The sequence below is a fragment of the Lepidochelys olivacea genome (assembly GCF_965140295.1).
Source record: "Lepidochelys olivacea isolate rLepOli2 genome assembly, chromosome: 7".
Taxonomy (NCBI): Eukaryota; Metazoa; Chordata; order Testudines; family Cheloniidae; genus Lepidochelys; species Lepidochelys olivacea.
In genome coordinates, this window is record NC_140417.1 from 85362605 (window position 1) to 85390174 (window position 27570).

At 43.3% G+C, this 27570-nt stretch overlaps 1 protein-coding gene across 1 annotated transcript in view; it reads left to right on the top strand.

The window, feature by feature from the left end:
- Positions 1-27570, top strand: part of NPFFR1 (neuropeptide FF receptor 1) — a 43927-nt gene that overhangs the window by 2389 nt on the left and 13968 nt on the right. Inside the window, exons 2-3 of the mRNA XM_084633017.1 lie at positions 3686-3856; positions 11877-12051. Of these exons, the coding sequence (XP_084489143.1) occupies positions 3686-3856; positions 11877-12051 (346 nt within the window). The remainder of the gene's footprint in view (positions 1-3685; positions 3857-11876; positions 12052-27570) is intronic.

Sequence of the window (27570 nt, forward strand, 5' to 3'; positions counted from 1 at the left end):
GGTGTGAACTGAGATTTTTTTTCAGTGATTATAATTTACCTAAATATGGCAAAATCTTCCTTGGGTTGGCAAAAGACACTTCCTTGACACCAAGGTGACTCCCCGGCCACATTTCAAGTCCCTGTTGCAAAGCATAGATTAGCTAGAGCTTCTCAACAAAATGTTTTATAGCAATTATTTTTAACAGGGGCAGAATAATATATTTTTACCATAATCTTGTTCTCAAAAATGGCTCAATCATTTTAGCTGAAATTTTCCAAAAAAATGTCTGCCTTAAGCAGACAACTGGCATGGGAAATTTTACTTAAACACTTAAAGTTTGGCCAAGGTCTAGCAACTGAACACCGTGTCTTGCAATGGAAAGTTTCAGGCCATGTTAACTATCGACATTACCTATTCTGATTAATGAAAGTTGCCTGACCAGAGATAGCTCAGACACAATCCAGTACCTTCTTCTGATTGGACGTGTAGTCTTTAAGCCAAGTTATACTCCACTGTTCACACAGTGACACCAGAAGAGCAGCCTGTATTGCTGCATCCTGCTGTTACCAAAAGCACATCCTTGGCATGCACAAACATGACAAGCAAATGTGCTGTAACTTCTACAGCTCCTGAAAGTGCTGTTTGACTATGAAAAGAGAGTATGTAGAAATGGTGCTTTCTTACTCAACCAGTCTCTTCCTTTTGTGTGAATTCTGAGTTGTGGGGGGGCATACTCTGCTGATGAATTTCAATTTGTGCTCCTACCAGCCCTGCAGAGGCAAAGGATGAGTGGTACAATGGCAGTATAGGGCCCTGGATTGGGACTCAAGAAAACTGGGTTCTATTCCTCGCTCTGTCACTGACTTGTACAACCTTGGGCAAGTCCCTTTATCTCCCTGTGCCTCTGTTTTTCCTCTCACACTTTGTCTGCCTTGTCTACTTCGATTGTCAACTCTGAGACAAGACTATGTCTCACTATTTGTTTGCACAGTGTCTAACTCTATGGGGTTGTAGTCTCAGCTGGGGTCTTTAGGTGCTACTACAATACAAACAGTGAGTTTATTCTGGTTTGAACATCTTCAACAGAATTAACCACTAGATTCTGATCAGAATTTTAATCTTTAATGTTAGTGATACATGAGCCAGAAAGAGGAGCTGAACTTTAAGGCTGCAGGTTGATTTTGAGGAGCAGCATTTTTTTTCGGGGGGTGGGGGGCAGGAGATGGGCTTAATACTTGTGAATTAAACAGCTTTGATGTAGAAATGATTGAACAACAATAAACATGGAATCCTATGGTGCCATTCTTACACTTTCCAGAGCAGACCTGAACTGGCAGCTTTTTGTTTGAGATCTAGAACTTCTCTTCAAGTGCAACTGCACCTTTGCTTCTACAGTCACTTAAAACAAAAGAAATCAAATGCTTTAACACACCAAGTACTATATATACTTGTTTACTATTAATCATAATGAAGGAATGCAAAGGTGACGTGTTCCCTGTGGGAAGTTTATAGTTCGCATGCCACTTCACATATCTGGTTTATATTTTCCTTATTACATTTCATCTATAGACCAGATAACATCTCTCATCACTGCTGATTGTCACATTTTCAAATAAACAAAACAAGGTCCTGGATCTTGAATTGCGTCTCCATGAGTTCAGGGCTCTGTCTTTACGGATGCAGTTGCAGGAGCAGACCAAGAAACTGAGTTTGCAAAGGCATCTTCAGTATGACCATGTGAGGTTCACCTTTTTGCCCTAGGGTCATTAGCTCTAATTCGGACATCATTCGTTATCATTGAGGAGATCTCAGGACAAATAATGTTGTACAGGAGAGGCAGACAAGCAAAGGGTAAAAGAGAAAGTGGAAGAGAAAGTGTTTGGAATAACGATAAAAGAAACACTAATCAGGACAAGTCCCATTCAGAAAAGCTGTAAAGAAGCCTGTTAATAGTAATTTGGAAGCTCAGAGGACACCAGCAACAGGAGAGGAATAAAATCACAATTAGAATAACTGAGTAGTTAAGAACTACAGAGGCTCAAGCAGGAAAACTACAGGGCTGGGTTTGAAGCCAGAATATCTCCAAAGTACAGACTGTTTGGACATGGGGCTTGGGTTGGCCCCATCCTATAATTAATAACAATAAAATGCAAAAGGTTTGCAGCCTCTATGAGCCTTCCTCTTTCCCCTAAGTGACCCAAGGGACACAGGACCCATCAGGTCATGACTACTAAGGGTGTATTAAAGTTAATCAAAGCCTATATCCATCAAAGTTTTGGAGCCTTCTGCACAGCTTCTCCTCTGCCTCCCCAAACAAGCTACTTTCCCCCAACCCTCCTCTACCTCCTCTATTTTCCCCCTAACCCTCCTCCCGCTAGCCTGTAGGATGTGAATTTGTCTTTCTCCCAGTCTTAAGTGGAGATGAGTTGAAATCCAAATACACATTTGAAACTCCTAACTCTGGGGTTTCTGTGAAATTGGACTTGGTTCCAATCCATCCCTTATTTTGAGTTTACAAACCAAAACCACTGGCAATGAGGTTTACCAGCTCCCACTGCTTTTGCTAGTCAGTCTTTGATCATCCTCCCAAGAATGAGGCAACCCAGACAATCCAAGTCCACTGCATCAGGAAGTCAGTTTACAGCACTCGGCTGTATGCTGTACCACTCCCTGCTATTCTGCTTCTGATTAACTGCTGAGCCCAGGGCCCCTGCAAACTGTGGGCCCTGATCCCCAGTATCTTGCTCTAATCTGCACTTTACAGCTACTTCATCTTTGATTCTCTCAGTGAGAGGCAGACATCTAGGTCGTACCTGAAGAGGCTGTTTTTGTAAGAACCTGCAGGGGCTAGAACCTGGGTGAATTTGCAAAGTGCAAAGAATGGGCCTCACATTTTTTACATTTTCCACTCAGCTGAAAGTCAGTTGGGATATGGGGGGGGTTGCAGTGGGATCTTGCTTCTATTTCTCAGCATAACCAAGACTGGTGGTGTTAGTCAAAATTGGTGAGACAAAAATGGCAGTAAGATGCCACTCATTTGTAGCTTTTTGTAGTTGGTAATAGCAAGACTTTGCAAGCGTTAATTAAATCATTGTGACATCTCTAGTAACGAGTGTGAATTTTGCAGGGATAATATCAGTTATGAATGATTTCTCGCCAAACCGTGTGAACCATTCATGACATCTCTGTCAAATGTGTGTGTGGGCAGCAAATAATGAGCCAAGTGAAAATTGGTCAGTGATAGGGCAAGGGCACTGCAGTGCCTGGCCCTGATGGTCAAGAGAGTAACTCCTGCTGAGCTTCCCGCTCCCCTCACACAGATCCTAAGGTGGAAGAGCTATAATAGTGATTACGTGGGGAGAAAGTCTTTGGGAAGGATGGGCTCTGCATCCAGGGGCCATAGGACTGAATCTAACCCAGCTTTCTATCAAACTTATCATTTCTTATTCAATATTAATCCTTGAAGAAAAGACCTGCTAGTTGCTTATTGGTTTCTGCTGAGTCATTTGACCAGTTTATGCTGCTATTCTGTCCAGCTTTGCCTCGTCATAAATCATGCACCATTATTTTTTTATATATATAACATGAAAATGTAAATAAAAATAAACCACATAATGCCTTGGAAAAGGTTTGATGTGAATCACATAATCCCTTTACCAAATGGGGCCTTCACGAGTTTATTCTTCTACCTTGTTTCCCGCAGGGGACATTTTTCTCCCCTCCAACAGCAGCTCACCATACTCCAAGAATGACAGCAGAACCCGTGTCTTCAGGGAGAAGTACGCTTTTTCATCTCACTATCAGCACTCCGCCCCCATAGCTGCCCTGTTCCTCCTGGCCTACATCCTCATCTTCCTGATGTGCATGACTGGCTGTTAGCCGACGGCCAAGGATGTTTGGTGAGGTGCCAGCTATGCCCGTTTATACCATCCGTGACTTTAACCGCTAGGACGCACTGTCCCTTCGCGGCGGGCAGCCCGGGCTAGGCTGACGGATGCCCCAAGGTCCTAACCACCCGTGCCTTTAACTGCTAGAGCTCAGAGCTCCTTCGCAGCGGGCAGTCAATACTGACTGACAGGTGCCCCAATGGCAGCACTAAGAGCCTCTCCACACCCGTGACTTTAACTGCTAGAGCTCAGAGCTCCTTCGCAGCGGGCAGCCAGGATTGACTGACAGGTGCCCCAAGAGTTTGCCCCGTGGAGGCGGCACAACTCAACGCTAGGCTCTTAGTACTCTCACCTAATGGCCAGGCTTTAGAGCCAAAACGGCTGAGGTTCTTTAATTGTGTTGGCTGCTTTACAGTAAACCAGAGAAAACAAGTCAGGCTTATGCATAAATGGTTACCAAAAATTTATTAAGCTAGATTCTAATCATGTGGTTACAAAATTGCTAGTGCCTACTTATTTAAATGTAGAGATGTTACACACACAAACAAGTTACAAAACTGAAGCCACAATCCCAAAGAAAGAAAACAAAGTATAGAGCTCTATTTCAAAATATGTGTACACTAAAGATAGGAGATCAGGTGTGGGTGCTTCTTACCCTCCTTGCATCTCTCGATTCCAGCGGTGCCAAGCCAGGATCGGTCACTCAATTCCGCGGAAAGACGAATAAGGGACAAGGCGTAGGGACCCTCTTAGCTGCAGAAGCCTTGGGAGGCTGTCACTTATCTGACCAGCAGATAGATAGTGAAAAGCACTCAAAAATCATGGTGCTGTAGGTCCCCTACTTATACCTCTGTACTCCTTTATTCTCTTTCTCCTTTCTTATGCCAAATTGAGGCTGCTCTGTCGGGGTGACGCCAGCTTTCGCAAGAGTAGTTTACACTTGCAAAGGAGAGAAACAATAAGTGTCGACTACTGGACATTTCTTTTATCAGGGTAAATATTTTCCCAACTAGGATGTTGGTGTGTGTGCATCACGCTATTTAGTAGGGGCTAACAGCCATGTCTGTCACAGGGCCTCTGCCTGCTGTGAGCTTAATCGTTGTATCTGTTCCCAGAGGCACATTGTAGCAGCACACCTGTGCTTTCACAGCTTCAAAGGCTGTGCTGGAATATATGTTAAGTGCCCTGTTCCTGCTTCCTCCTGTGTTTCCAGCAATGCTGGTCTGAGAGTGGGGGGCTGGCTGTCTGGCTACATTCCACCCCCTGATGCACCACACTACATCCCAGATTGCAAGGTGGCGGTGATGCCAGCACCTCTTGCCCTCCTTGGGGAAATCTAGAAATACCCAACAACCAAATTAGAGGATGAGGGTTCGCGGAATTGGGTAGGATCCCTTTTTAGCTCTAGGTATCTGATTTGCGTGGAGGAAAGAGCAGTTTGAATCAAACGCTTCATAATACATAAAGTTACACAAAAAACAATTACAATAATTAAAATGGTTAAAACAGTATTCACAACCGAATGTAAAACGGGGAGAGGGAGAATCCCAAGTGTTGAGCTAACCATTGCATCCATGAGGTTTGTCCATTCTCAGCCACTGCATGTAGTGGTACAAATTCAATTCCCAGTCCATTGGTTGAATCTAGCAAGGTGCACATCCAGCAATTTGTAGCACCAGCAGCTGAGGCGATGGTTTGGATTGCTCCCCGAAGAGGATGTTCTGGTATTGCCAAGGTGACTGGAGCCAACAGAAGGATCATGAGGGCTTGCAGGAACATATCTCTGGTGGGTCGTGTTCTAGCTAAAAAACTTATTTTAAAACCAAAAGCAAAAATTACACCTGCTATTATAAGTAATGGCAAATATATCAACAGTCCATAGTAGTCTCTAGTGATCAAACAGGTCTGCTGCATGATCCATTTTGCTGACAGGTTAGCTGGCAGGTTGCTCGGAACGATGGGACCATTCCTGCAATAAATCACATGGTCAGCCGGTCTTGGATGCGATCCAAGCCTCTGTAATGGTTATTAGCCTTTTATCAGCATTTAAGGCACTCCATACACCTTTCTCTTTATAGGCGTGCAAAACGCAGGTAAAGGTTCCCAGGGCTGGGTGTTTAATCACAACAGTATCTCCGGGAGCATACTTGGAACTGTGCAGTGGTGTTCTGGCAGGGGAGATAGCTTTCCCTGTAGGGAAGAATCCCCTGCTGATTGGACTTCCTGTAGGAGTCTGTCTGTTGTTTAATCTCTGCACCACTTCGTCCAGTCTGTCTCCCCATGTGCCATCAGTAGGCTTCAAATGATTCTTTAGCAACCCATTCCAGCGCTCGACCATGCCATTAGATTGAGGTCGATATGGAAGGTGGAAGGTCCATTGGACTCCATGGTTAAGGGTCCATTCCCTTACAAGTTTATTCTTAAAATGCGAACCATTATCTGATTGGATTTCTTGAGGCATTGGGACAATTGCTGTTAAGCGGTTTAGTCCCATAACTGTGGACAACCCCGTTGCCAATCGGGTTGGATATGCAAAACCAATCCCTGAAACAATTTCTACTCCAGTCAAGATGTATTTCCACCTCTGCCTTGTAGTGGGCAGTGGTCCGACATAGTCGACCTGCCAGGTTGCCCATAGTGTTTTTCCATCTCTTAGCCTGGCAAACCTTTGTCCTTCTACTATATGTTTTCTAGTCTCAGCACAAATAGTGCAGGCTTGTACCAGGTCTCTAGCCTGTCTGTGGGTGATAGGCCACCCCCTGATATGTGCTTGCTGCACTAACTCATCACTTCCTGTGTGTCCTAAATTATCATGTAACCATGAATATAAGCGTTCCCATTCTACTTGTGTGGTAAAGAGCTGGGCAGCTGCATCAGCTAAATTGTTTAACTGTGCAGCTGGGGTATTATTCCTCTGATGAGCTGAGACATGTCCTATAGACAGGGGTTGTTGCAGGGCATGCTGATATAACCACTTCCAGTATTCCAGTCCCCAGACTGGTTTACCTCCTATTTCCCAGTGGTTATTTTTCCAGTTAGTGATCCACTGAGTGGCACCTGCCCATACCACATAGGAGTCCGTATATACTGCGGTGGCTCCTGCTTCACAGGCCAGTTTAATTGCAGCTAATTCTGCAAGTTGTGCTGACCCATCAATTTCAGCAGTTAGGGGTGCTGCAGAGGTGTCTGCAGGCACTGCTGCAGCTTTTCCCTTCCATTTTCCTTTGACCAGCCTGGCACTGCCATCAGTGAACCATACTCCCTCAGGCTTAGAAGGATCAAATGGGGCAGCATCCTTAATGGGAGACTGCTGTGGTGGTAGGCGGTATTCATCAGGCATTCCTACTTTCCATAGGGATTCCTGAATCATAGTGGGGTTTTGTGCAGTGTCTGCACTCCCTACCCTGTGGTGTATGTAAAGTGCCCATCTTTGGATAGTCATCTTTTGTGCTACACCAGGTGGTAACTCTTTCCCTTCCAATATAGGTTTAATGATTGGAAGAGGAGTGTGAATTGTGATGTCCTTATCCTGAGTTAATTCCTCAGTTTCTCTCAAGGCTGTGTAAGCTGCCAGAAGCACCTTCTCATAAGGCGTGTAGTTAGCCTGTGACCCTTGCCATGACTTGGAACCAAACTGAATTGGTCGTCTGGGAGCAGTGTCACTTTCTTGCCAGAGAGCATAAGACATTCCAGTGGCTCCCACAGTTAGGTACAAATGGAATGGGGCTTCAGGATGTATGGGACCCAGAGCCTGATAGGTGTGTATCTCCCCTATCAGTTGTCTGAGGGCTTCCTCATGGGCAGGAGCCCATTCCCAGGCAGCACTTTTCTTTAACAAATTGTACAATGGTCTGGCTATAATGGCAAAGCCAGGTACATGTTTTCTCCAAAACCCCAGGGTTCCCAAAATCTGTCTCAATTGATCTTTACTTTCAGGGGAGGGTGCCTGATTTAGCTCTTGCACAGTGTCATTAGGCACAGACCTCCTACCTCCCATCCATACAGTACCTAAGAATTTTATCTCTTGGGAGGGACCTTGGCATTTCTCAGCTGGTAACTCTAAATTAAGGGCTTCTAGTGCTCCTTTGATTTGATTCATAGCCTCCTGTACCTCTTCTGGGGTTTTCCCACCTATTAAGATGTCATCAATGTATTGCACAGTTTGTACATTGTGTGGCAGTATAAGGTCATCTAGGACCTTTGCCAGTGCCCCATGGCAAATAGTGGGTGAGTGTTTAAACCCTTGTGGCATTCGGGTAAAAGTGTATTGTACACCTTTCCAAGTAAAAGCAAATCTTTCCTGGTCAGCTGGTTGCAAAGGGACCATGAAGAACATGTCCTTTACGTCTAATACTGCTAGCCAGGGTTTATCCCAGGTTTGTATGGTGTTTACAATATCTGTTATGCTAGGGACTGCTGCAGTTAATGGTCCAGTGTTACTGTTTAGCTTCCTATAGTCTATAGTGAGTCTCCATTTGCCATTTGGTTTCTTGATGGGCCACACAGGAGAATTAAAGCGAGAGTGGGTACGAATTAAAATTCCTCGCTGTTCCAAATCTTTGATCAGGTCAGTAACAGGGCTTATGGCCTCAGCTGGGACATTATACTGCTTTATGTTTGTTACTGTTGAGGGCGGGAGAGCAGGCGCGCTGCTAAGTAAGTTTACAGAATAGTGGGGAGGGCTTTCCTCTTCCAGGTGGGTGGCATGAGGAACAGAACTGACTCCAAAAGCCCATCTTTCCCCATTAATCCTTCCCTTCTTTCCTCTTAAAACATCCATGCCCAGTATGTTGGCATTGCCCAAAATCACCTCATATTTTCGGGGCTGATGGTGGGGTTGCAATGGGATATCCAGTTTTATCTTAACTAATGGGTAAGTTATGGTACTGCCATTTACCCCTGTAACAAGTACCTGCTTTCCGCCAGTAGGTGGCGAGCCCTGAAAACTTTCTCGCTTAATCATGGACCTTTGAGCCCCTGTGTCCATTAAGAAAGGAATAATGTGTTTGTCATTTACAGTTACATGTATCCGGGGGTCTTTTGCTGTTGTTTTCTCCTCTTTGGATTTAAGCTGGTTTATTAGGAGAGGAGATTGGCCCCCGCAAGCTAGTTTCCCTGCTCTGGTAATTCTTGCAGTTGCTGCAGCAATGGAGTATACCGGGTGTCTGCAGGTGGGGAAAGAGGAGAGAGCTGCAGAGGTGCACTGGGAGTAGCATTAGTTGTCTCCCAGTCAGCTCTTCTAAAGGTGGTGAATAATTTTAGCCGCTCTGTGGGCAGTCCATTTATCACATCTCTGGGATAACCTAAAGCCAGACATTGTCTCCACAACTTGGCTCTAAGCTCCTTTTCCTCCTGGGTTGGCTCTCGCTTGTTTTTATGTCCTTTAGATGGTGCCCCCTTGTTTCCCTGAAGGGAACGCATCTTAGCTTTGCCTGTCAGTGCTCTGATGTCTCCGAATTCTCTAAAGTATGACACCAGAAGGTTTAGCAGTGCCCGAAAGGTACTGTTATGTGCTGCAGCTTCTGATCTAAGGGACAGTGCCATAGCCCTGTGGTTACTCGGAACTCCCTTAAGCAGGGGTCTGAGATCATCTACATCTACCTGACCCTCCCATGGGCTTTCATAGGCTAACTCTTGAGGGTTTTGGCCAAGCATGCTAATAACAGCCACAGTTAATAGAGCTGTTTTTACCTCATCTATGTTGGTCCAGTGCATTACTGTGGGTTCATCTCGGTCTGCTGGGTAAATACCTCTTGCCCATCGACAAGCCAGAGACCAAAGTGTTTTAGGGGTGTTCCCCTCTGAATGTTCCAGGAATATTCCTGCACCTAAGTTAAGGCGCTCAGTTTCTTGGGCTGTCAGGCGTATATATCCACCCCCAGTGTCCCAGAGGCGGACCAGCCACTCTATTATACCTTCCTCAGGCTTTTTAGCAAAATCTCCCTGGATTGTTTTTAACTCCATGGGAGTATATTGGCGGGTGGTAATTTTGGTAAAGTGTGTTGGAGCTTTACTCCCTTTTCCCTTTTTACCTCCCTTCTTTGTTTTTGAAGAGGTGGATGGATAATTGTCATCCCCTTCTTCATCCAGCTCTGCCCCACTCAAATTTTCCTCATGTTCTTCTGATTTGTGATGTGTGATAGCTGGTCTTAATTTTACAGAGGGACCTTCCTCCTCAGAGGAGGGGGACTCATTTGCTGAATCCCAAATGTCTCCATCCCATTCCTCAGGGTCTAGCCAGAGAGCAGTCTCAACTTTAGCCCGGTTGATACTGCGTGTTTTAGTCTCCAGTTTTTCCCTTCGTTCTATCCCTTCTTTCTCAATTAAGGGAAGTAATCTTTTCTGAAGATGTTCCATATCCCTATTCAGTGTTCTTACTCTGGTATCTAAATTCTGGCATTCCTGGCGCAGTGTGTCCCTTTCCTGTTGCAGCCTATTAAATTCTATTGCCAGACCATGATAATCCTTACAGGCAGCTTGCCAAACGTTAGTAAGCAGCCATATACAAGCACCTTTTCCTTTCCCTTTCTTCATCTTGCAGGCAGTTCTCCAGTTACAGAAATGCTGCCAGATCTCTGCTGGTTTTCCCCAATATTTCTCCAGCAGTTCTTTGCTCCACAGAGGGTTTCCCCATCCCTCTTGGGTCAAACTTTTCTCTAGCTCAGGGAATTCTGTGGTGTTTATCATGACTGGTTTCATTGTGTTACTGTAGTGCAGCCTATATCACAATCCTGTTCGTGACGCCAATTTCTGTTAGCCGACGGCCAAGGATGTTTGGTGAGGTGCCAGCTATGCCCGTTTATACCATCCGTGACTTTAACCGCTAGGACGCACTGTCCCTTCGCGGCGGGCAGCCCGGGCTAGGCTGACGGATGCCCCAAGGTCCTAACCACCCGTGCCTTTAACTGCTAGAGCTCAGAGCTCCTTCGCAGCGGGCAGTCAATACTGACTGACAGGTGCCCCAATGGCAGCACTAAGAGCCTCTCCACACCCGTGACTTTAACTGCTAGAGCTCAGAGCTCCTTCGCAGCGGGCAGCCAGGATTGACTGACAGGTGCCCCAAGAGTTTGCCCCGTGGAGGCGGCACAACTCAACGCTAGGCTCTTAGTACTCTCACCTAATGGCCAGGCTTTAGAGCCAAAACGGCTGAGGTTCTTTAATTGTGTTGGCTGCTTTACAGTAAACCAGAGAAAACAAGTCAGGCTTATGCATAAATGGTTACCAAAAATTTATTAAGCTAGATTCTAATCATGTGGTTACAAAATTGCTAGTGCCTACTTATTTAAATGTAGAGATGTTACACACACAAACAAGTTACAAAACTGAAGCCACAATCCCAAAGAAAGAAAACAAAGTATAGAGCTCTATTTCAAAATATGTGTACACTAAAGATAGGAGATCAGGTGTGGGTGCTTCTTACCCTCCTTGCATCTCTCGATTCCAGCGGTGCCAAGCCAGGATCGGTCACTCAATTCCGCGGAAAGACGAATAAGGGACAAGGCGTAGGGACCCTCTTAGCTGCAGAAGCCTTGGGAGGCTGTCACTTATCTGACCAGCAGATAGATAGTGAAAAGCACTCAAAAATCATGGTGCTGTAGGTCCCCTACTTATACCTCTGTACTCCTTTATTCTCTTTCTCCTTTCTTATGCCAAATTGAGGCTGCTCTGTCGGGGTGACGCCAGCTTTCGCAAGAGTAGTTTACACTTGCAAAGGAGAGAAACAATAAGTGTCGACTACTGGACATTTCTTTTATCAGGGTAAATATTTTCCCAACTAGGATGTTGGTGTGTGTGCATCACGCTATTTAGTAGGGGCTAACAGCCATGTCTGTCACAGGGCCTCTGCCTGCTGTGAGCTTAATCGTTGTATCTGTTCCCAGAGGCACATTGTAGCAGCACACCTGTGCTTTCACAGCTTCAAAGGCTGTGCTGGAATATATGTTAAGTGCCCTGTTCCTGCTTCCTCCTGTGTTTCCAGCAATGCTGGTCTGAGAGTGGGGGGCTGGCTGTCTGGCTACACTGGCAATATGCTTCCAGGTGTCACCGTGCTGACAAATCGGCAGATGTGGACCGTCACCATGTTCATTCTCAACCTGGCCATCCACGATCTGCTGGTGGGCACCTTCTGTATGCCAACCACCCTAGTGGACAACCTGATCACAGGTAAGCAAGGGAATGAACAGTGACCCAGATCACAAAAGAAAAGTCTGAAGGAAGGGAAGGAAAGAAGCGGCTTAGGAACTATGAGTCCCAAGGGTTGGGGGAACTGGAGGAGGAATCTGTTCGAGACTGTTGGATTTTCTTAGTCTGAGGCTTAAGTAATGTAGAACATTGGGTACAACTATTTCCTAAATCATAAGTCTCAGGTCTTGAGGCAAATTTTTCCACATTTCCACCATTCCACCCTTCCAACAGAATTTGTTGATCTTTGACCTGGATGTCCCTCTCCTAGGAACCGAGAGAAAGGCAGGGCCTCTGTGAATAGTACTGAATGAGATCTGGTGGAAATATTGTAAACAAAGGTGGACTTCAATGCAGGCAGAGAGGAACATCTCTGATTATGATTTGCACATTGAATATCGTGATTTTGTCTCTGAGGGTTAAGGGACCAGCAACTCTGTAAACTGATGTTCTCCCTTTAGTCCCATTTCACAGACTGTATAAACAGCAGCACAGTAAGAATCCCCAAGCTCTTCCTGCTCATTCCTTGCCAAGTCTACATCATTCCAATGAAGACATACAGGCCCCAACATTTGTGCACTGTACCTGATACATTCATAACTCCTGGGCTTGGTCCCTCTGGAAGTGATGCAGGTAATGGGGCAGTTTCCGTTGACTGTGAACCGCTCTCCGCTGGCGCACTATGTTGCAGTTCAGGCTCCGGCTGAGCCTCTTGTGTAGGTTTATCTACTGCTGTTGCCAGTGCAGGCTCGGTGGTGCCCTCTGGTGTTGGAGCTGTAGACGGGTTTGCAAGCGCTGGACTCAGTGCTGGCAATGGTTCTGGTGCTGGTTGCTCTGCCAATTCCGGTTCTAGGACTGGCTTTGGTTGGGTTTCTGCAACTGGCTCCACTATAGTTGTTTCAGTCATTGGCAGGGGATCCAGTTCCACCATCTCCATCTGAGTCTCCGGTAACACAGACAGGGCCCTGGTAGAAGGCTCAGGAACAGGGATAGGTGGGGAAGCTTGTTTAGCCTGGCTGCGGGTGACCATTCCCACCCTCTTAGCTAGCTTCACATGGTTGGCCAAGTCTTCCCCTAGCAACATGGGAATGGGATAATCATCATAGACTGCAAAAATCCACATTCCTGACCAGCCCTTGTGCTGGATAGGCAACTTGGGTGTAGATAAGTCAAAAGAGTTTGACTTGAAGGGTTGAATCGTCACTTGGACCTCTGGGTTGATTAAGTTGGGGTCCACTAAGGATTGGTGGATAGCCGACACTTGTGCTCCAGTGTCCCTCCACGCGATAATCTTCTTCCCGCTCACACTCACAGTTTCCCTCCACTCTGAGGCTATCTGGGAGGCATCTGGGCCTGAGGACCTCTGGTGTGATTCTGGTGCAATGAACTGTAATCTGTTGGGGTTCTTGGGGCAGTTGGCCTTTGCATGCCCTGGCTCGTTACATTTAAAACATCGCCCAGCTGACTGGTCACTGGACCGAGGTGGGTTGCTGGAGAATGGTGTGGTGGGACGATAAGTGTCTGGAGTGTTCCTTGGGGTGTAGTTGGGGCCTTGGGCTGTCCCTGATAGTAGGGTGTGGTCTGAGGGTGTCCCTTCTGGTATCTGCTCAAATTGTGACCAGGGTTGTTCCTCTCTCCTCCCTCCACCCGTTTTGTTCCGGTTTGCCTCGCCTCTCTGGTTGTCTGGGACTGCTCATATTGATCAGCATATGAAGCAAGATTTTCTGCTGAGTCCATTTTCTTATCCCATAAACGCTGTTTTTATATCATCCTTGGACACATTCAGAAATTGCTCCTGTACCATCAAATCCCGCATTCCTCCAAAGCTAGTTACATCCCGTCCTTTGAGCCATTTATCAAACAGATCCTTCATCTGGTTTACATAAGCCACATTACTTAGTCCAGGCCCTTCTAAAGGGTTCGAAATTTTACTCTGTAAATTTCAGGTGTAACTTGAAATTGTTTTTAAAACCAAATCCTTGAATGTATTATTGTCAGAAGCCTCCTCAATAGGCATCTTGTTGAATATGTCCAGAGCTCTTCCAGTCAATTTAGCAACCAATGTGGTCATCTTGTGAGCGTCAGGAATTTGATGGAGTGTGCACACTCTCTCAAAGGTGAGAAAATATTCAGCAATATCACTGGATTCATCATACTGTGGACATAGTCGATCCCATATATGGATTGATGAGGAAGGATTGTTAGGGTTATTCGGTATATTCTGCTGAGCCCTTGCTTTCTCTATCTCCAGTGCACTTCCTCTCTTTTTCCCTCTCCTCCATTTCTTTTTCTTTTGCCTCCATAGCTCTCCTGTCTCTCTTCTGCCTCCACCCTGGCTTTTTCTGCCTCCCTAGCAGCTTTTTCTTTGGCTGGTTGTGCATCAGTTTCCATCTGTCTGAGTTCTACCCGTCTTTCATGTTCCTTCTGTCTTTCCTCAGCTTCCAATCTGGCTAATTCCAGTTTCTGTTGGACATTGCTTTCTGTCATCCTAGCCTCTCTGTGTTTAACCTAGCTATACCCGAGAGTTAGAAAGGAAAAAAACCTGTTTGTGAATTCCCAATTCACTGTGCTGTAACCTGATACCTTTGCCTCTGATAGCTGTTCTCAGCCTACAGAAAAATCCTTTTGTTAAAAAACTAACACCTCTGCCTACAGACGAAGAGACAGAAAACCCTCTAGCTGCTCTCAGTAAAACAAAACAAAACAAACAAACAAAAAACCTCTTCAGGTCTGTGCTTTTGGTTCAAAATGATCTTTGGTTCAAAATGATCCCACTGCTCTGCCACCATGTCAGGGTTCCTTCCCCACTCTGAACTCTAGGGTACAGATGTGGGGACCCGCATGAAAGACCCCCTTAGCTTATTTTTACCAGCTTAAGTTAAAAACTTTCCCAAGGCACAAACTTCGTCTTGTTTTTGAACAGTATACTGCCACCACCAAGTGATTTAGACAAAGAACAGGGAAAGGACCACTTGGAGTTCCTATTTCCCCAAAATATCCCCCGAAGCCCTTACACCCCCTTTCCTGGGGAGGCTTGAGAATAAACAAGATGAGCACAGACCAGCCTTGGATTTTTAACACCCAAAACATGCAATCAGATTCTTAAAAAACAGAACTTTATTAGAAGAACAAAAAAAAGATAAGAGAACAACTCTGTAAGATCAGAATGGAAGATAATATAAAGAAGATAAAACATAGAGAATCCCTCTAGGCAAAACCTTAAGTTACAAAAAGACACAAAACCAGGAATATACATTTCCTCCAGCACAGCGAATTTCACAAGCCAAAACAAAGAAAATCTAATGCATTTTCTAGCTAGATTACTTACTAACTTTACAGGAGTTGGAGGGCTTGCATCCTTGATCTGTTCCTGGCAGAGGTATCACACAGACAGACAAAAGCCTTTTGCCCCGCTCCAGATTTTGAAGTATCTTGTCCCCTCATTGGTCATTTTGGGTCAGGTGCCAGCCAGGTTACCCGAGCTTCTTAACCCTTCACAGATAAAAGGACTTTGCCTCTGGCCAGGAGGGATTTTATAACACTGTATACAGAAAGGTGGTTACCCTTCCCTTTATATTTATGACACTGGGGCTTTAATGAAAGCATCAAATAGCACAAGACTTGGCAACACTGATCTACCTATATCTCTTTTGAGCAATTTGAAGACAGAAATCCCTTCCCACTTTCTACAGTTTGTGACATTACAGGGAATCAAGCCAGTAATGCAGAAACTCTGCGCAAATATCTATTTCCTACACAAGAAGGCGGAGTTATACCAACTCTTAGAGACAAAACAGCAGGAACTTCTAGGGCAGATGTCAGTGGCAAATGTGGGCCTTCTCTCCCACATATTTTTTTTTTTGTGGGAGAGAGTGGAGAGGAGTGTCTGTATTTTTGCAAAAAGAAAAGGAGTACTTGTGGCACCTTAGAGACTAACCAATTTATTTGAGCATGAGCTTTGGTGAGCTACAGCTTACTTCATCAGATGCGTACCGTGGAAACTGCAGCAGACTTTATATACACACAGAGAATATGAAACAATACCTCCTCCCACCCCACTGTCCTGCTGGTAATAGCTTATCTAAAGTGATCATCAGGTTGGGCCATTTCCAGCACAAATCCAGGTTTTCTCACCCTCCATCCCCCCACACAAATTCACTCTCCTGCTGGTGATAGCCCATCCAAAGTGACAACTCTTTACACAATGTGCATGATAATCAATTGGGCCATTTCCTGCACAAATCCAGGTTCTCTCATCCCCTCACTCCCCTCCCAAAAACCACACACACAAACTCACTATCATGCTGGTAATAGCTCATCCAAAGTGACCACTCTCCCTACAATGTGCATGATAATCAAGGTGGGCCATTTCCAGCACAAATCCAGGTTTTCTCACACACACCCCCATACACACACAAACTCACTCTCCTGTTGGTAATAGCTCATCCAAACTGACCACTCTCCAAGTTTAAATCCAAGTTAAACTAGAACATCTGGGGGGGGGGGTAGGAAAAAACAAGGGGAAATAGGTTACCTTGCATAATGACTTAGCCACTCCCAGTCTCTATTTAAACCTAAATTAATAGTATCCAATTTGCAAATGAATTCCAATTCAGCAGTTTCTTGCTGGAGTCTGGATTTGAAGTTTTAACACTTCAATCTCTCTGGTCACGCAATCACAAACATGAAGGTCGCTATCTTAAAACAAAAAAACTTCAAATCCAGACTCCAGCGAGAAACTGCTGAATTGGAATTCATTTGCAAATTGGATACTATTAATTTAGGCTTAAATAGAGACTGGGAGTGGCTAAGTCATTATGCAAGGTAACCTATTTCCCCTTGTTTTTTCCTACCCCCCCCCCCCCCCGATGTTCTGGTTTAACTTGGATTTAAATTTGGAGAGTGGTCAGTTTGGATGAGCTATTACCAGCAGGAGAGTGAGTTTGTGTGCGTATGGGGCTGGGGGTGTGTGAGAAAACCTGGATTTGTGCTGGAAATGGCCCACCTTGATTATCATGCACATTGTGTAAAGAGTTGTCACTTTGGATGGGCTACCACCAACAGGAGAGTGAATTTGTGTGGGGGGTGGAGGGTGAGAAAACCTGGATTTGTGCTGGAAATGGCCCAACCCGATGATCACTTTAGATAAGCTTCAGAGTAACAGCCATGTTAGTCTGTATTCACAAAAAGAAAAGGAGTACTTGTGGCACCTTAGAGACTAACCAATTTATTTGAGCATGAGCTTTCGTGAGCTACAGCTGAAGTGATGAAGTGAGCTGTAGCTCACGAAAGCTCATGCTCAAATAAATTGGTTAGTCTCTAAGGTGCCACAAGTACTCCTTTTCTTTTTTAGATAAGCTATTACCAGCAGGACAGTGGGGTGGGAGGAGGTATTGTTTCATATTCTCTGTGTGTATATAAAGTCTGCTGCAGTTTCCACGGTACGCATCCGATGAAGTGAGCTGTAGCTCACGAAAGCTCATGCTCAAATAAATTGGTTAGTCTCTAAGGTGCCACAAGTACTCCTTTTCTTTTTGCGAATACAGACTAACACGGCTGTTACTCTGAAATCTGTATTTTTGCTTCTTCATCTTCTTTTTTGTAGCTGACTGTTTCTGGATGAATTATATATTACTAGCTTTCAGGAGATAATGGTAAACAAACAAATTATAACCCAGTGGGCACTCTGATGCTATAAAGGTTTGCTGAACCCAGAATATCATTGGCAAGAAGCAGCAGCAGCAGTGTGCAGTGGAGTTTTAAATGCTGTGAAGGTCCAATAAGAGATCCAGTCTTTCTCTTTTGGATTTCCCCTTCTTCCCATCCTTACTCCAACACCTGTCAGCCACATCAAGAACATGCCAGTTTATTTCCTATTTCCAGTATCATTTGCAGATCACCTAACATAGGCTGCTTCAGAAACAATACCAGGAGGGTGATGTTGGAGAGAACTCCCCCCATGGGGGCCACTAAAACACCATGTAGATTTCCTGAAATTGGGGGCTAAGATATTAGCAATTCAGATCCACTGCATGGCAGTCTCCCTGCCTTTGGCAGTATCTTCTTTCTCATCCCTCAAAGATTGGAAAGGTTTTCTTGGCAATGTAAATGTGTGAAACTATATCAGAACTGAAAAGTACAGTGGAGCAGCTCCAGAAGTTGATGGTTTCAGTCGTTTGTGTGGGCAAGTAACCACATGATAAAACAACAGCCATACTTGGCACCCGTTGGCACCCTTGTGGTAACCTCAGCAGAGAGATGAAAGACTGACTAGGCCTGAAGAATGAACTCCCTTCTTTCCTCTAAAAAAAGTCCCTCAAGATCAGAGAGGAGGCACATGTAGGGAAGCTAGTTGTCACTGTCACTGGTGGTTCTTGATCTGTTCTGTGAGTAAATACCAGACTGCAATCTCCACCTTTCACAGCTACTAAATTCACAAAAACCAAAGGGCCGGGAAATAGCTGCATTTAATTCAACAGAGAAGCCATCTTCCAGTGAATTGCATGAGATGGCACACTGTAATCATGAGCGCCGAGTGCCATTAAAATACAAATAACGACTTGATTGACAGAAAAAATTTATTAGCAGAGCAATTCAATTAATTCCTAAAAGCTGTTTTGCCTCCCTCTCCCTTTGATACTTTTTTCTTTTGTGGGCTGTAGCGTTGAGTGTAGATTTGGCTGGCTGTGTTTCTCTGCAGCAAGTAGATTTCAGAAGAAAGCAGCAATTTGCTTTTCTTTTCTTCCCTATCATCATGAACATTTCTGAAAGGCAAAATATATGATAGGATGTCTGAAATAAGCATGACAGGAGGCTGTGGTGCTCTTATTCTCTCTTGTTACAACAACCCTCTTCCATTGGAGCTCTTGTCATGTACCATGGAGACTTGAAAAAAAGCTCATGAATTAATTAGAAGAATCTGTCAGTGTTGTTGTTTTTAATTTTGTGTGTTTCAAACTCAGTGCAACCAGCTGGGTTTATTTTCCCTCCATCTACTTAAATGTCATATATGATCCATGAAACTTTCATGCTAGAGTCACTGATTACAGTAAAAATAAAACCAGGCTCATTTAATTGCATTCTTCTAACCAGACATTCAGTAGCAAAAAGATCTGATCAAACTCACAAGTTAAATGCACTGGATTTATTAGAGATTATTTCATACAGGCGTAGGACACTCAACTGTAGGAGTGCAACATTGTTAGGGAAGATAAATCAAACCGGGCTTGTTTGCCCTGGGCTCCCAATTAGAAGAGATGTTGGGAACCCTGCACATAGCAGCAATTTAAATGAATAAGGAAGCTGATCAGGTATGGGATTAGACCACTATCTTGGACACAAGAAAGAGACAAAATAACATTAATATTCTCTACTTCTCCCATGCCTCTTGCTGTTGCTTTTTTTGACCCGCTTACAACTTCTTTGACACGGTTGGATCACGCTATTACTCAGGATCTTTCATATGTCCTTCCCAGCTTTTGGAGGGCCCCACTCCCCAACCCTCCTAGCAGCTCTCTGAATCCTCTGTGGCACTTATGACGGCTTCCTTATTCCTTTCTCCTTCATATAAGTACCCTTTTGATACTCTTGTTCTATTTGTTGGTCCCCAGTACAAAAGGAAACTAGCATTACAGTGGTGTTTAAAATAGGAATGCGGAGAGTATAAACCAACTAACATAATTTTGGTTAGGAAAATGACTAGCATATGTAAAAAATCACTTTTTTTTTTTTTACTCAGTCTGTTCTCTGTGAGTTTTCCAAGCACACAATATATTCTCACTTATAGTCAAGCAACATCTTTTACTCCTGCTGGCATGGCAGAACCAATTCAGCCGCAGTATATTCTGCTTCATGTTTAGTATCATCAACACAATACTCAACTCAGCTCTCATTACAGAGGGTTAAAATGTGCCAGTGGGGTGATGCAGCACCACCCCTCCCCACAGGGAGAACTGCAGATACTCTGACTCAAGGAATAAAATGCTTCTTGGAGATCCCCAGTGTGCAGAGAAGCATACAAAAAGGAGTTCAGGAGAGTTAGTAGTTTTTTAAAGAGACATTACTGATAGCACAAAAACAAACTACCCCAATGCACAGGAAAGATAGGAAGTATGGTAAGAGGCCCCCATGGCTTAGATTGTCAATGACCTGAAACTCAAAAAAGAATCATACACGAAGTAGAAACTAGGTCAAACTACAAAGAATGAATACAAAAAAACAACACAAGCATATACAGACAAAATAAGAAAGGCCAAGCACAAAACGAAGTTAAACTAGCGGGGATATATAAAGGGTGACAAAATACATGAGAAATTAAGAGAAAGACCAGGGACAGGATAGGCCCGTTATTAGAAGAGGAGGGAAAGATAATAACAGAAAATGCAGCAATGGACGAAGTGTTAAATGCCTTTTTTGTTTCAGTTTTCACCAAAAAAGTTAGCAATGATTGGAGAACTAATATAATGAACATCAGTGTAAATGGAGTAGGATCTGAGACTAAAATAGAGCAAGAACAAGTTAAGAATAACTTTGACAAGATAGATGTCTTCAAGTTGGTAGGGCCTGATGAAATACGTACTAGCATACTTAAAGAACTGGCTGAAGAGATCTCTGAGCCACTAGTGATGATCTCTGAGAACTCACAGAAGACAGGAATAGGGCAAATATAGTATCTATCTATAAAAAGGGGAATAAAGGACAACCCAGAGAATTATAGACCAGTCAGCTTAACTTCGGTATCTGGAAACATAATGGAGCAAATAATCAAACAAGTAACGGTCAACATAGTTTTGTCAAGAACAAATCATGTCAAACCAACCCACTATCCTTCTTTGACAGAGGAATAAACCTTGTGGATAAGGGGGAAAGCAGTAGATGTTGACTTTAATAAGGCTTTTGGTGCTGCCTCACATGACCTTCTCATAAACAAACTAGAGCAATATAGCCTAGACTAGCCTACTATAAGGTGAGTGCACAACAGCCTGGAAAATCATAAAAATCTTAGAGAGTAGTTGTCAATGGTTCACAACTGAGCTGTAAGGGCATATCGAGTGGGGTCCTGCAGGGATCTATCCTAGGTCTGGTTCTATTCAACATCTTCATAAATGATTTGGATAACAGCACAGAGAATAAACTTAAAGTTTGTAGATGAAACCAAGATGGAAGGGGTTGCAAGCACTTTGGATGACAGGATTAGAGTTCAAAGTGATCTTGACAAACTGGAGGAATGGTCTGAATTAAATAGGATGAAATTCAATAAGGACAAATGCAAAGTACTATACTTAGAAAATACAAAATAGGAAATGACTTCCTAGGAAGGAGTACTGCAGAAAAGAATCTGGGGGTTATAGTAGAAAACAAACTAAATATGAGTCAACAATGTAATACTGTTGCAATAAAAGTGAACATCGTTGTGGTATGTATTAGCAGGAGTATTGTAAGCAAAACACAAGAAGTAATTCTCCCACTCTACTCAGCAGTGATAAGGCCTCAACTGGAGTACTGTGTCCAGTTCTGGTACCATGCTTCAGCCAAGACATGGACACATTGGTCAAAGTCCAGAGGAGAGCAACAAAAATAATGAAAGGTCTAGAACACATGGCCTACATGGAAAGGTTGGAAAAATTGGGTTTGTTTAGTCTGGAGAAGAGAAGATTGAGAGGGGAAATGATAACGGTTTTCAAGTACGTCAAAAGTTGTTGTTATAAAGAGGAGGATGATAAATTGTTCTCCTTAACCATTGAAGACAAGACAAGAAGCAATGGGTTTAAATTGCAGCACAGGAGATTTAGGTTAGACATTAGGAAAAGCTTCTTAACTCTAAGGGTAGTTAAGAACTGGAACAACTAGAGGTTCTGGACTCTCCATCACTAAATGTTTTTAAGAGAAGGTTAGACAAACACCTGTCAGGGCTGGTCTAGATAATACTTAGTCCTGGCATAAGTGCAGGGGACTGGACTAGATGTCCCTCCCAGTCCTATGATTCTGTGAAACTGCTACCTCATTCAAGGGATTCAACATATTCTTCTCAGCATAATGGAGTGGAGCCTTGGCTCCATCTTCTCTTCTCCAGTCCCTGTGCTTTAGAAAGGAATTATCCTCTGAGATCAGGATCTGAAATTCTGCTTGACCCTTATGCAAGCTGCACAAGTGGAGAAGGCTCCCTACTCTTTCCTGTTACTGCTCACCTGCATAAGTGCTAGCCAGGTCTAGTGCAAAATCTGTATTTTTGGTGACAGTATGAGAAGTAGAAAGAACCCAGCTTTCAGGTCCCTGGTACGTTTTCACTGCTATCAATGAGAAGAACCGTCTGGGTCTCATATCATTTTAACAGTACCACTTTTCAGAGTATACCTGAACCTAAATACTGGAATCTTTGTGTCTGGGAAAGGTATCAAGTAGTTTTTTCCTGACGTCCTGTACACTATGTAATTTCCTCTATGTCATATGGTATGTTGTGTATCTCAGCTTGTCCTGCCATCCTCTCCACCTCCCTACTGGCTGAATGTTAATAGGAGAGAAAACTTGTAGTGAAATAGTTTAACTACCGGCTATGCTAGACACTACAATGTAATAATTAACATAAGCACATTTAATACCCTGCTGCAAGTCCAGTTTGAAACCACAGTAAAAAAAAAAATCGGTGTTTACATTTAGCGTTAAATTTTCTACCTCCCTGGTGGCTTAGTAATTAGTTCTCTAAACTGTCAGGTGGGAAACCTGGGCCCAATTCCCAGTTTCTAGCCCTGTAAGCAAATAGAGATGCTCAGTCTTTAATGTCATGGCTAGTGTGTACATGTACCACTGCCCCCTCTTGGACGGAATGCCAAACTTTGTCAAATGTGTTAGATAACATCACTCTCTACTGGCTACAGAATACAAAGATATAAACCCTCTAATACTTATATAGTGGTTATTCATTTACTGAAGAGGTAGTTTGCACTATATAACAGACAACACCATGGTGCAGTAAGCCATAGTGGATAGTTTATGGAAAGGAGGGAAGCTACAGAATTGCTCAACAGACTATGATCCCTCTGACCAGACTCTGAAGAGAACCCTGTCTAGTTTTAGGATGCCAGACACAAAGATGGTGGCTGCAGTTCAGAGCGTGAGAGCCAGATTTAAAACAGAGAAAAAGCTGATGCACTCATCTGAGCTTTTTAATAATGCTGGCCAGCTCTTTTGGTGGGGAAAGGACATTAAAATTCCCCCCATCCCTTCTGGGTCACTCTGTATTAGATATTGAGTTTTCTTCTTTATTCTCTGTATTACCATAACTAGGAGCCCCAGGCATGGACCAGGACCCCATAGTGCTAGGCACTCTACAAACATTGAAAAAAGACAGCTCCTGCCCTAAAGAGCTTACAATCTAAATGTAAGACAAGAGAGAACAGATGGACAGGGGAGTATAAGGAAACCATGAGACAGTATTGGTCAGCATCATAGGCAGTAGTACCAGTGGCCTACCCCATCAAGTTTTTTGTAGGCAGCACACCAAAGGAGAGTTTTAAGGAGCAATAATGACGTAGCTTTGTGGATGTTTAAGGGGAGCTCCTCTCAAGTGGGAAGGGCAGCATGAGGGAAAGCACAAAGTGCTTGTTTGAAAATGTAACTAGTGGGCAATAAAGGCTGGCATCATTGGCCAATCAGAGGTAGGAATTTACCTCTCAATAGCAAAGGGGCAATAGAATAGATTGTGAAGGACATGAAAAGTGAAGGCAAGCAGCTTATGTTTGATGTGATGGAGAAGGGGAGCCAGTGGAGGGATGCAAAGAGAGACATGACATGATCAGGTTGACAGGCTAGGAAAATAATCTTTGCAGCTGCATTCTGAATGGATATGAGAGGCGCACAATTGCACTTGTCGAGCCTAAAGAAAAGGCTGTTGCAGTAATTTAGATGCAAAATGATGAGATCCTGGACAAGAGCTTCATCTGTGTGGATGGGTAGGAAAGATTGTGTTTTAGAGATGTTATGCAGATAGACTCAAGAAAAATTTAGACATAGCCGTAGAGAGCTGTCCAAGTCAAAGATGATGCCCATGCTAGGGACCTGAGTAGGAGACAGGATTGATGCTGTCCACAGTGATTGAGAAAGGAAATAGGAGGGAGAGTTTGAGGGAGAGGGGGAACTTAAGAGCTCTGTTTTAGCCATATTGAGTTGATGGCTAAACATCCACAAGGAGATGTCAGAGAGACAGGCTGAGATTTTAGTTTGAACAGAAAGAGACAGGTCTGGAGCAGAAAGGTTGATCTGTGAGTTATCAGCATAGAGCTGTAAGTTGAATTTTTGTTTGTGGATGCAATTATCCAGAGATAAGATGAAGAGGAAGAAGAGAAAGGGACCAAGGACAGAGCCCTGTGGAACCCCCACAGAAAGGTGGGCGTGGGGGTAGGGCAGATTCCCCAATGGATATGCTGAAAGAACGATTAGGAAGAGAACCAGGAGAAGACAGATTCATGGATATCAAGGGAGGACAAGATTCCAAGAAAAACAGCATGCTTACCTGTATCAAAGGCAGGTGACAGGTCAAGGAGGATGAGGATGCTCTGAGGCTTGGCTAGGAAGAGATCATTAGAGACTTTGTCAAGAACAGTTTCAGCGGAGTCCAAGGGACAGAAGCTGGACTGGAGAAGATCTAGGATAGAATTGGAGGAGAGGAACTCCAGACAGCAATTGTACACTGCACAGTCAATTAATTTAGAGATGGAAGGAAGATAGGGATTATCGGGTTTTAGGATAACCTGATTTTGTTTATCAGTTTAGATGTCCCTATGAATTGTAGATCAGGGTGTGGTGGGTGACAACATGGAGGAAGATATGCACAGCTTTTTGGCCCTCTTCTCCCCACCCTTATGAATTCCAACAATTGGTTTTAGAGAAAACAAAAACAAGTTTATTAACTACAAAAGATAGGTTTTAAGTGATTATAAGATATAGCCAACAGATCAAAGCAGATTACCCAGCAAATAAAACAAAAACACAATATAAGCTTAAGATACTAAAGAAACTGGTTACAAATAGTAATTTCTCATCCTAAAACTTGTTTTAGGCAGATTTCAGAGGTTCTTGAAGGCAAGCTGCTCTTGCTTGCAACAGGGTGGATTTGATTTAGATCAAATTGATTTAAATCATGATTTAAATCACTAAACAGGAAGACTCAATTTAATCATGGATTTCTACATAAAAGTGCATTCTTGATGGTTGTTATAACCTTAATACATATTCTTCACAACTCAGAGATAAATGTAGGTTTCATTTTTAGAAGGTATATACTATACCTTTTTAAGTGATTTATCCTGAAAACTTTTCAGATTAGTTTTACAGCTACATCAGAAAATGAATGATTGTTTGGTTATTTCATTTACCAAAGATAATTGAAGCAGATATTTATGAAGTCACTGGGAGGTGAACTATCTCCAATTCAACAGGTTAGTCACTAATATTTGGAGGATTTTCTTGCCATGCTGTATTAGGAGGAGAACATCACCAGACAGACATTTAAATTGTTTTATTTAACTAAAACAACAACATTATGTATTCTGGATTTTTTTTCTTCAACAGCAAACGTATAATATTTTAACCAAAGAAGCATATGAATTTTTTAATTTAGTTCAACAGTCAAGTTTTTTAAAATCAGGTTTGTTTTTGTTAAAATTGTTTTTAACTAAGATAGTTAAATATTTTTTAAAAAAAACAACAAAAATTAAATCGACTATGTCAGCCAGGTCAACATGAGAAACGTAAAATATTGGCTTCTGCAACTAACTCAGTCGTCTTCACCTTGTTTGTTCATAATCAGGGAAAAAAAACAAGTTTTCCTGCTTTTTCAGGTCCCAAATGATTTCTCAATTTGGAATGAATTAGTCCAAAGGAAGAAAATATTCTTTCTACACCGGTAGAAGAAGCTACTGCTGATAAAAGTGAGATTATCATTTCAACAGTCTCTGAATCCAAGTGCTTAAGTGACTTCCACCAGTTCACTGGTGTGACTTTCTTTAAAACATCATCAGCAAACATATATTTTTGAATGATTCTTATTCCCAAACTGGGTCTCTTTTATGGCCTGCTGCCATTATAAGTTTTTCCTTCTAGTGAGAGAATGGTATGGTAGATCTCAAATCAATGAAGGCTACACTCAGAAAGACCTCAAGACTTCTGGAATATGCAGCTCAAACAGTTTCACTTTTGTTTCTACGGCATGTCCCTCTCTTCTCACATTTATCTCCAGATCTATTCCGCTCCCAACAACCTTCTCCTTGTCCAGGTCTATTCCACTCCCAACAATCTTCTATTTGTTGAACTTTTCGAAACTTTGCACTTTTAGACAGAGGTAAGGGATTGACTCTGTGTACACAAATTTGCAGAGGGACAATAGGGTTGAGGTCTGTTATTTCTCACCTCTATATTTTATTTATTTATTTATTTAAAAACGTTTTTGCTGTTAACAAGCATATTATCTCTGGAGAAACAAATCCACCGTTTGAGAACTGCAAAACTATACATCTCTGATGGTATCTTCTAGACTGAGCACTGAGTCCCACTGGGTAGACAGAAAGAAAGATTAACCGAAATAATCTATACAGAAGCCCCTGGAACCCCATAAGATTGGGTCCCTAATCCATGAACTATTGGAACTCATTTACAAAACTTTTCTTAAACATTACATGAATATATTGTCTCATACTGACAGGTTTCAGAGTAACAGCCGTGTTAGTCTGTATGCTCAAAAAGAAAAGGAGTACTTGTGGCACCTTAGAGACTAACCAATTTATTTGAGCATAAGCTTTCGTGAGCTACAGCTCACTTCCTCAGATGCATATCGTGGAAACTGCAGCAGGCTTTATATATACACAGAGAATATGAAACAATACCTCCTCCCACCCCACTGTCCTGCTGGTAATAGCTTATCTAAAGTGATCATCAGGTGGGCCATTTCCAGCACAAATCCAGGTTTTCTCACCCTCCACCCCCTCACACAAATTCACTCTCCTGCTGGTGATAGCCCATCCAAAGTGACAACTCTTTACACAATGTGCATGACAATGAAGTTGGGCTATTTCCTGCACAAATCCAGGTTTTCTCACATCCCCCCACCCCCATACACACACAAACTCACTCTCCTGCTGGTAATAGCTCATCCAAACTGACCACTCTTCAAGTTTAAATCCAAGTTAAACCAGAACATCTGGGGGGGGGGGGGTAGGGAAAAACAAGAGGAAACAGGCTACCTTGCATAATGACTTAGCCACTCCCAGTCTCTATTTAAGCCTAAATTAATAGTATCCAATTTGCAAATGAATTCCAATTCAGCAGTTTCTCGCTGGAGTCTGGATTTGAAGTTTTTTTGTTTTAAGATAGCGACCTTCATGTCTGTGATTGCGTGACCAGAGAGATTGAAGTGTTCTCCGACTGGTTTATGAATGTTATAATTCTTGACATCTGATTTGTGTCCATTTATTCTTTTACGTAGAGACTGTCCAGTTTGACCAATGTACATGGCAGAGGGGCATTGCTG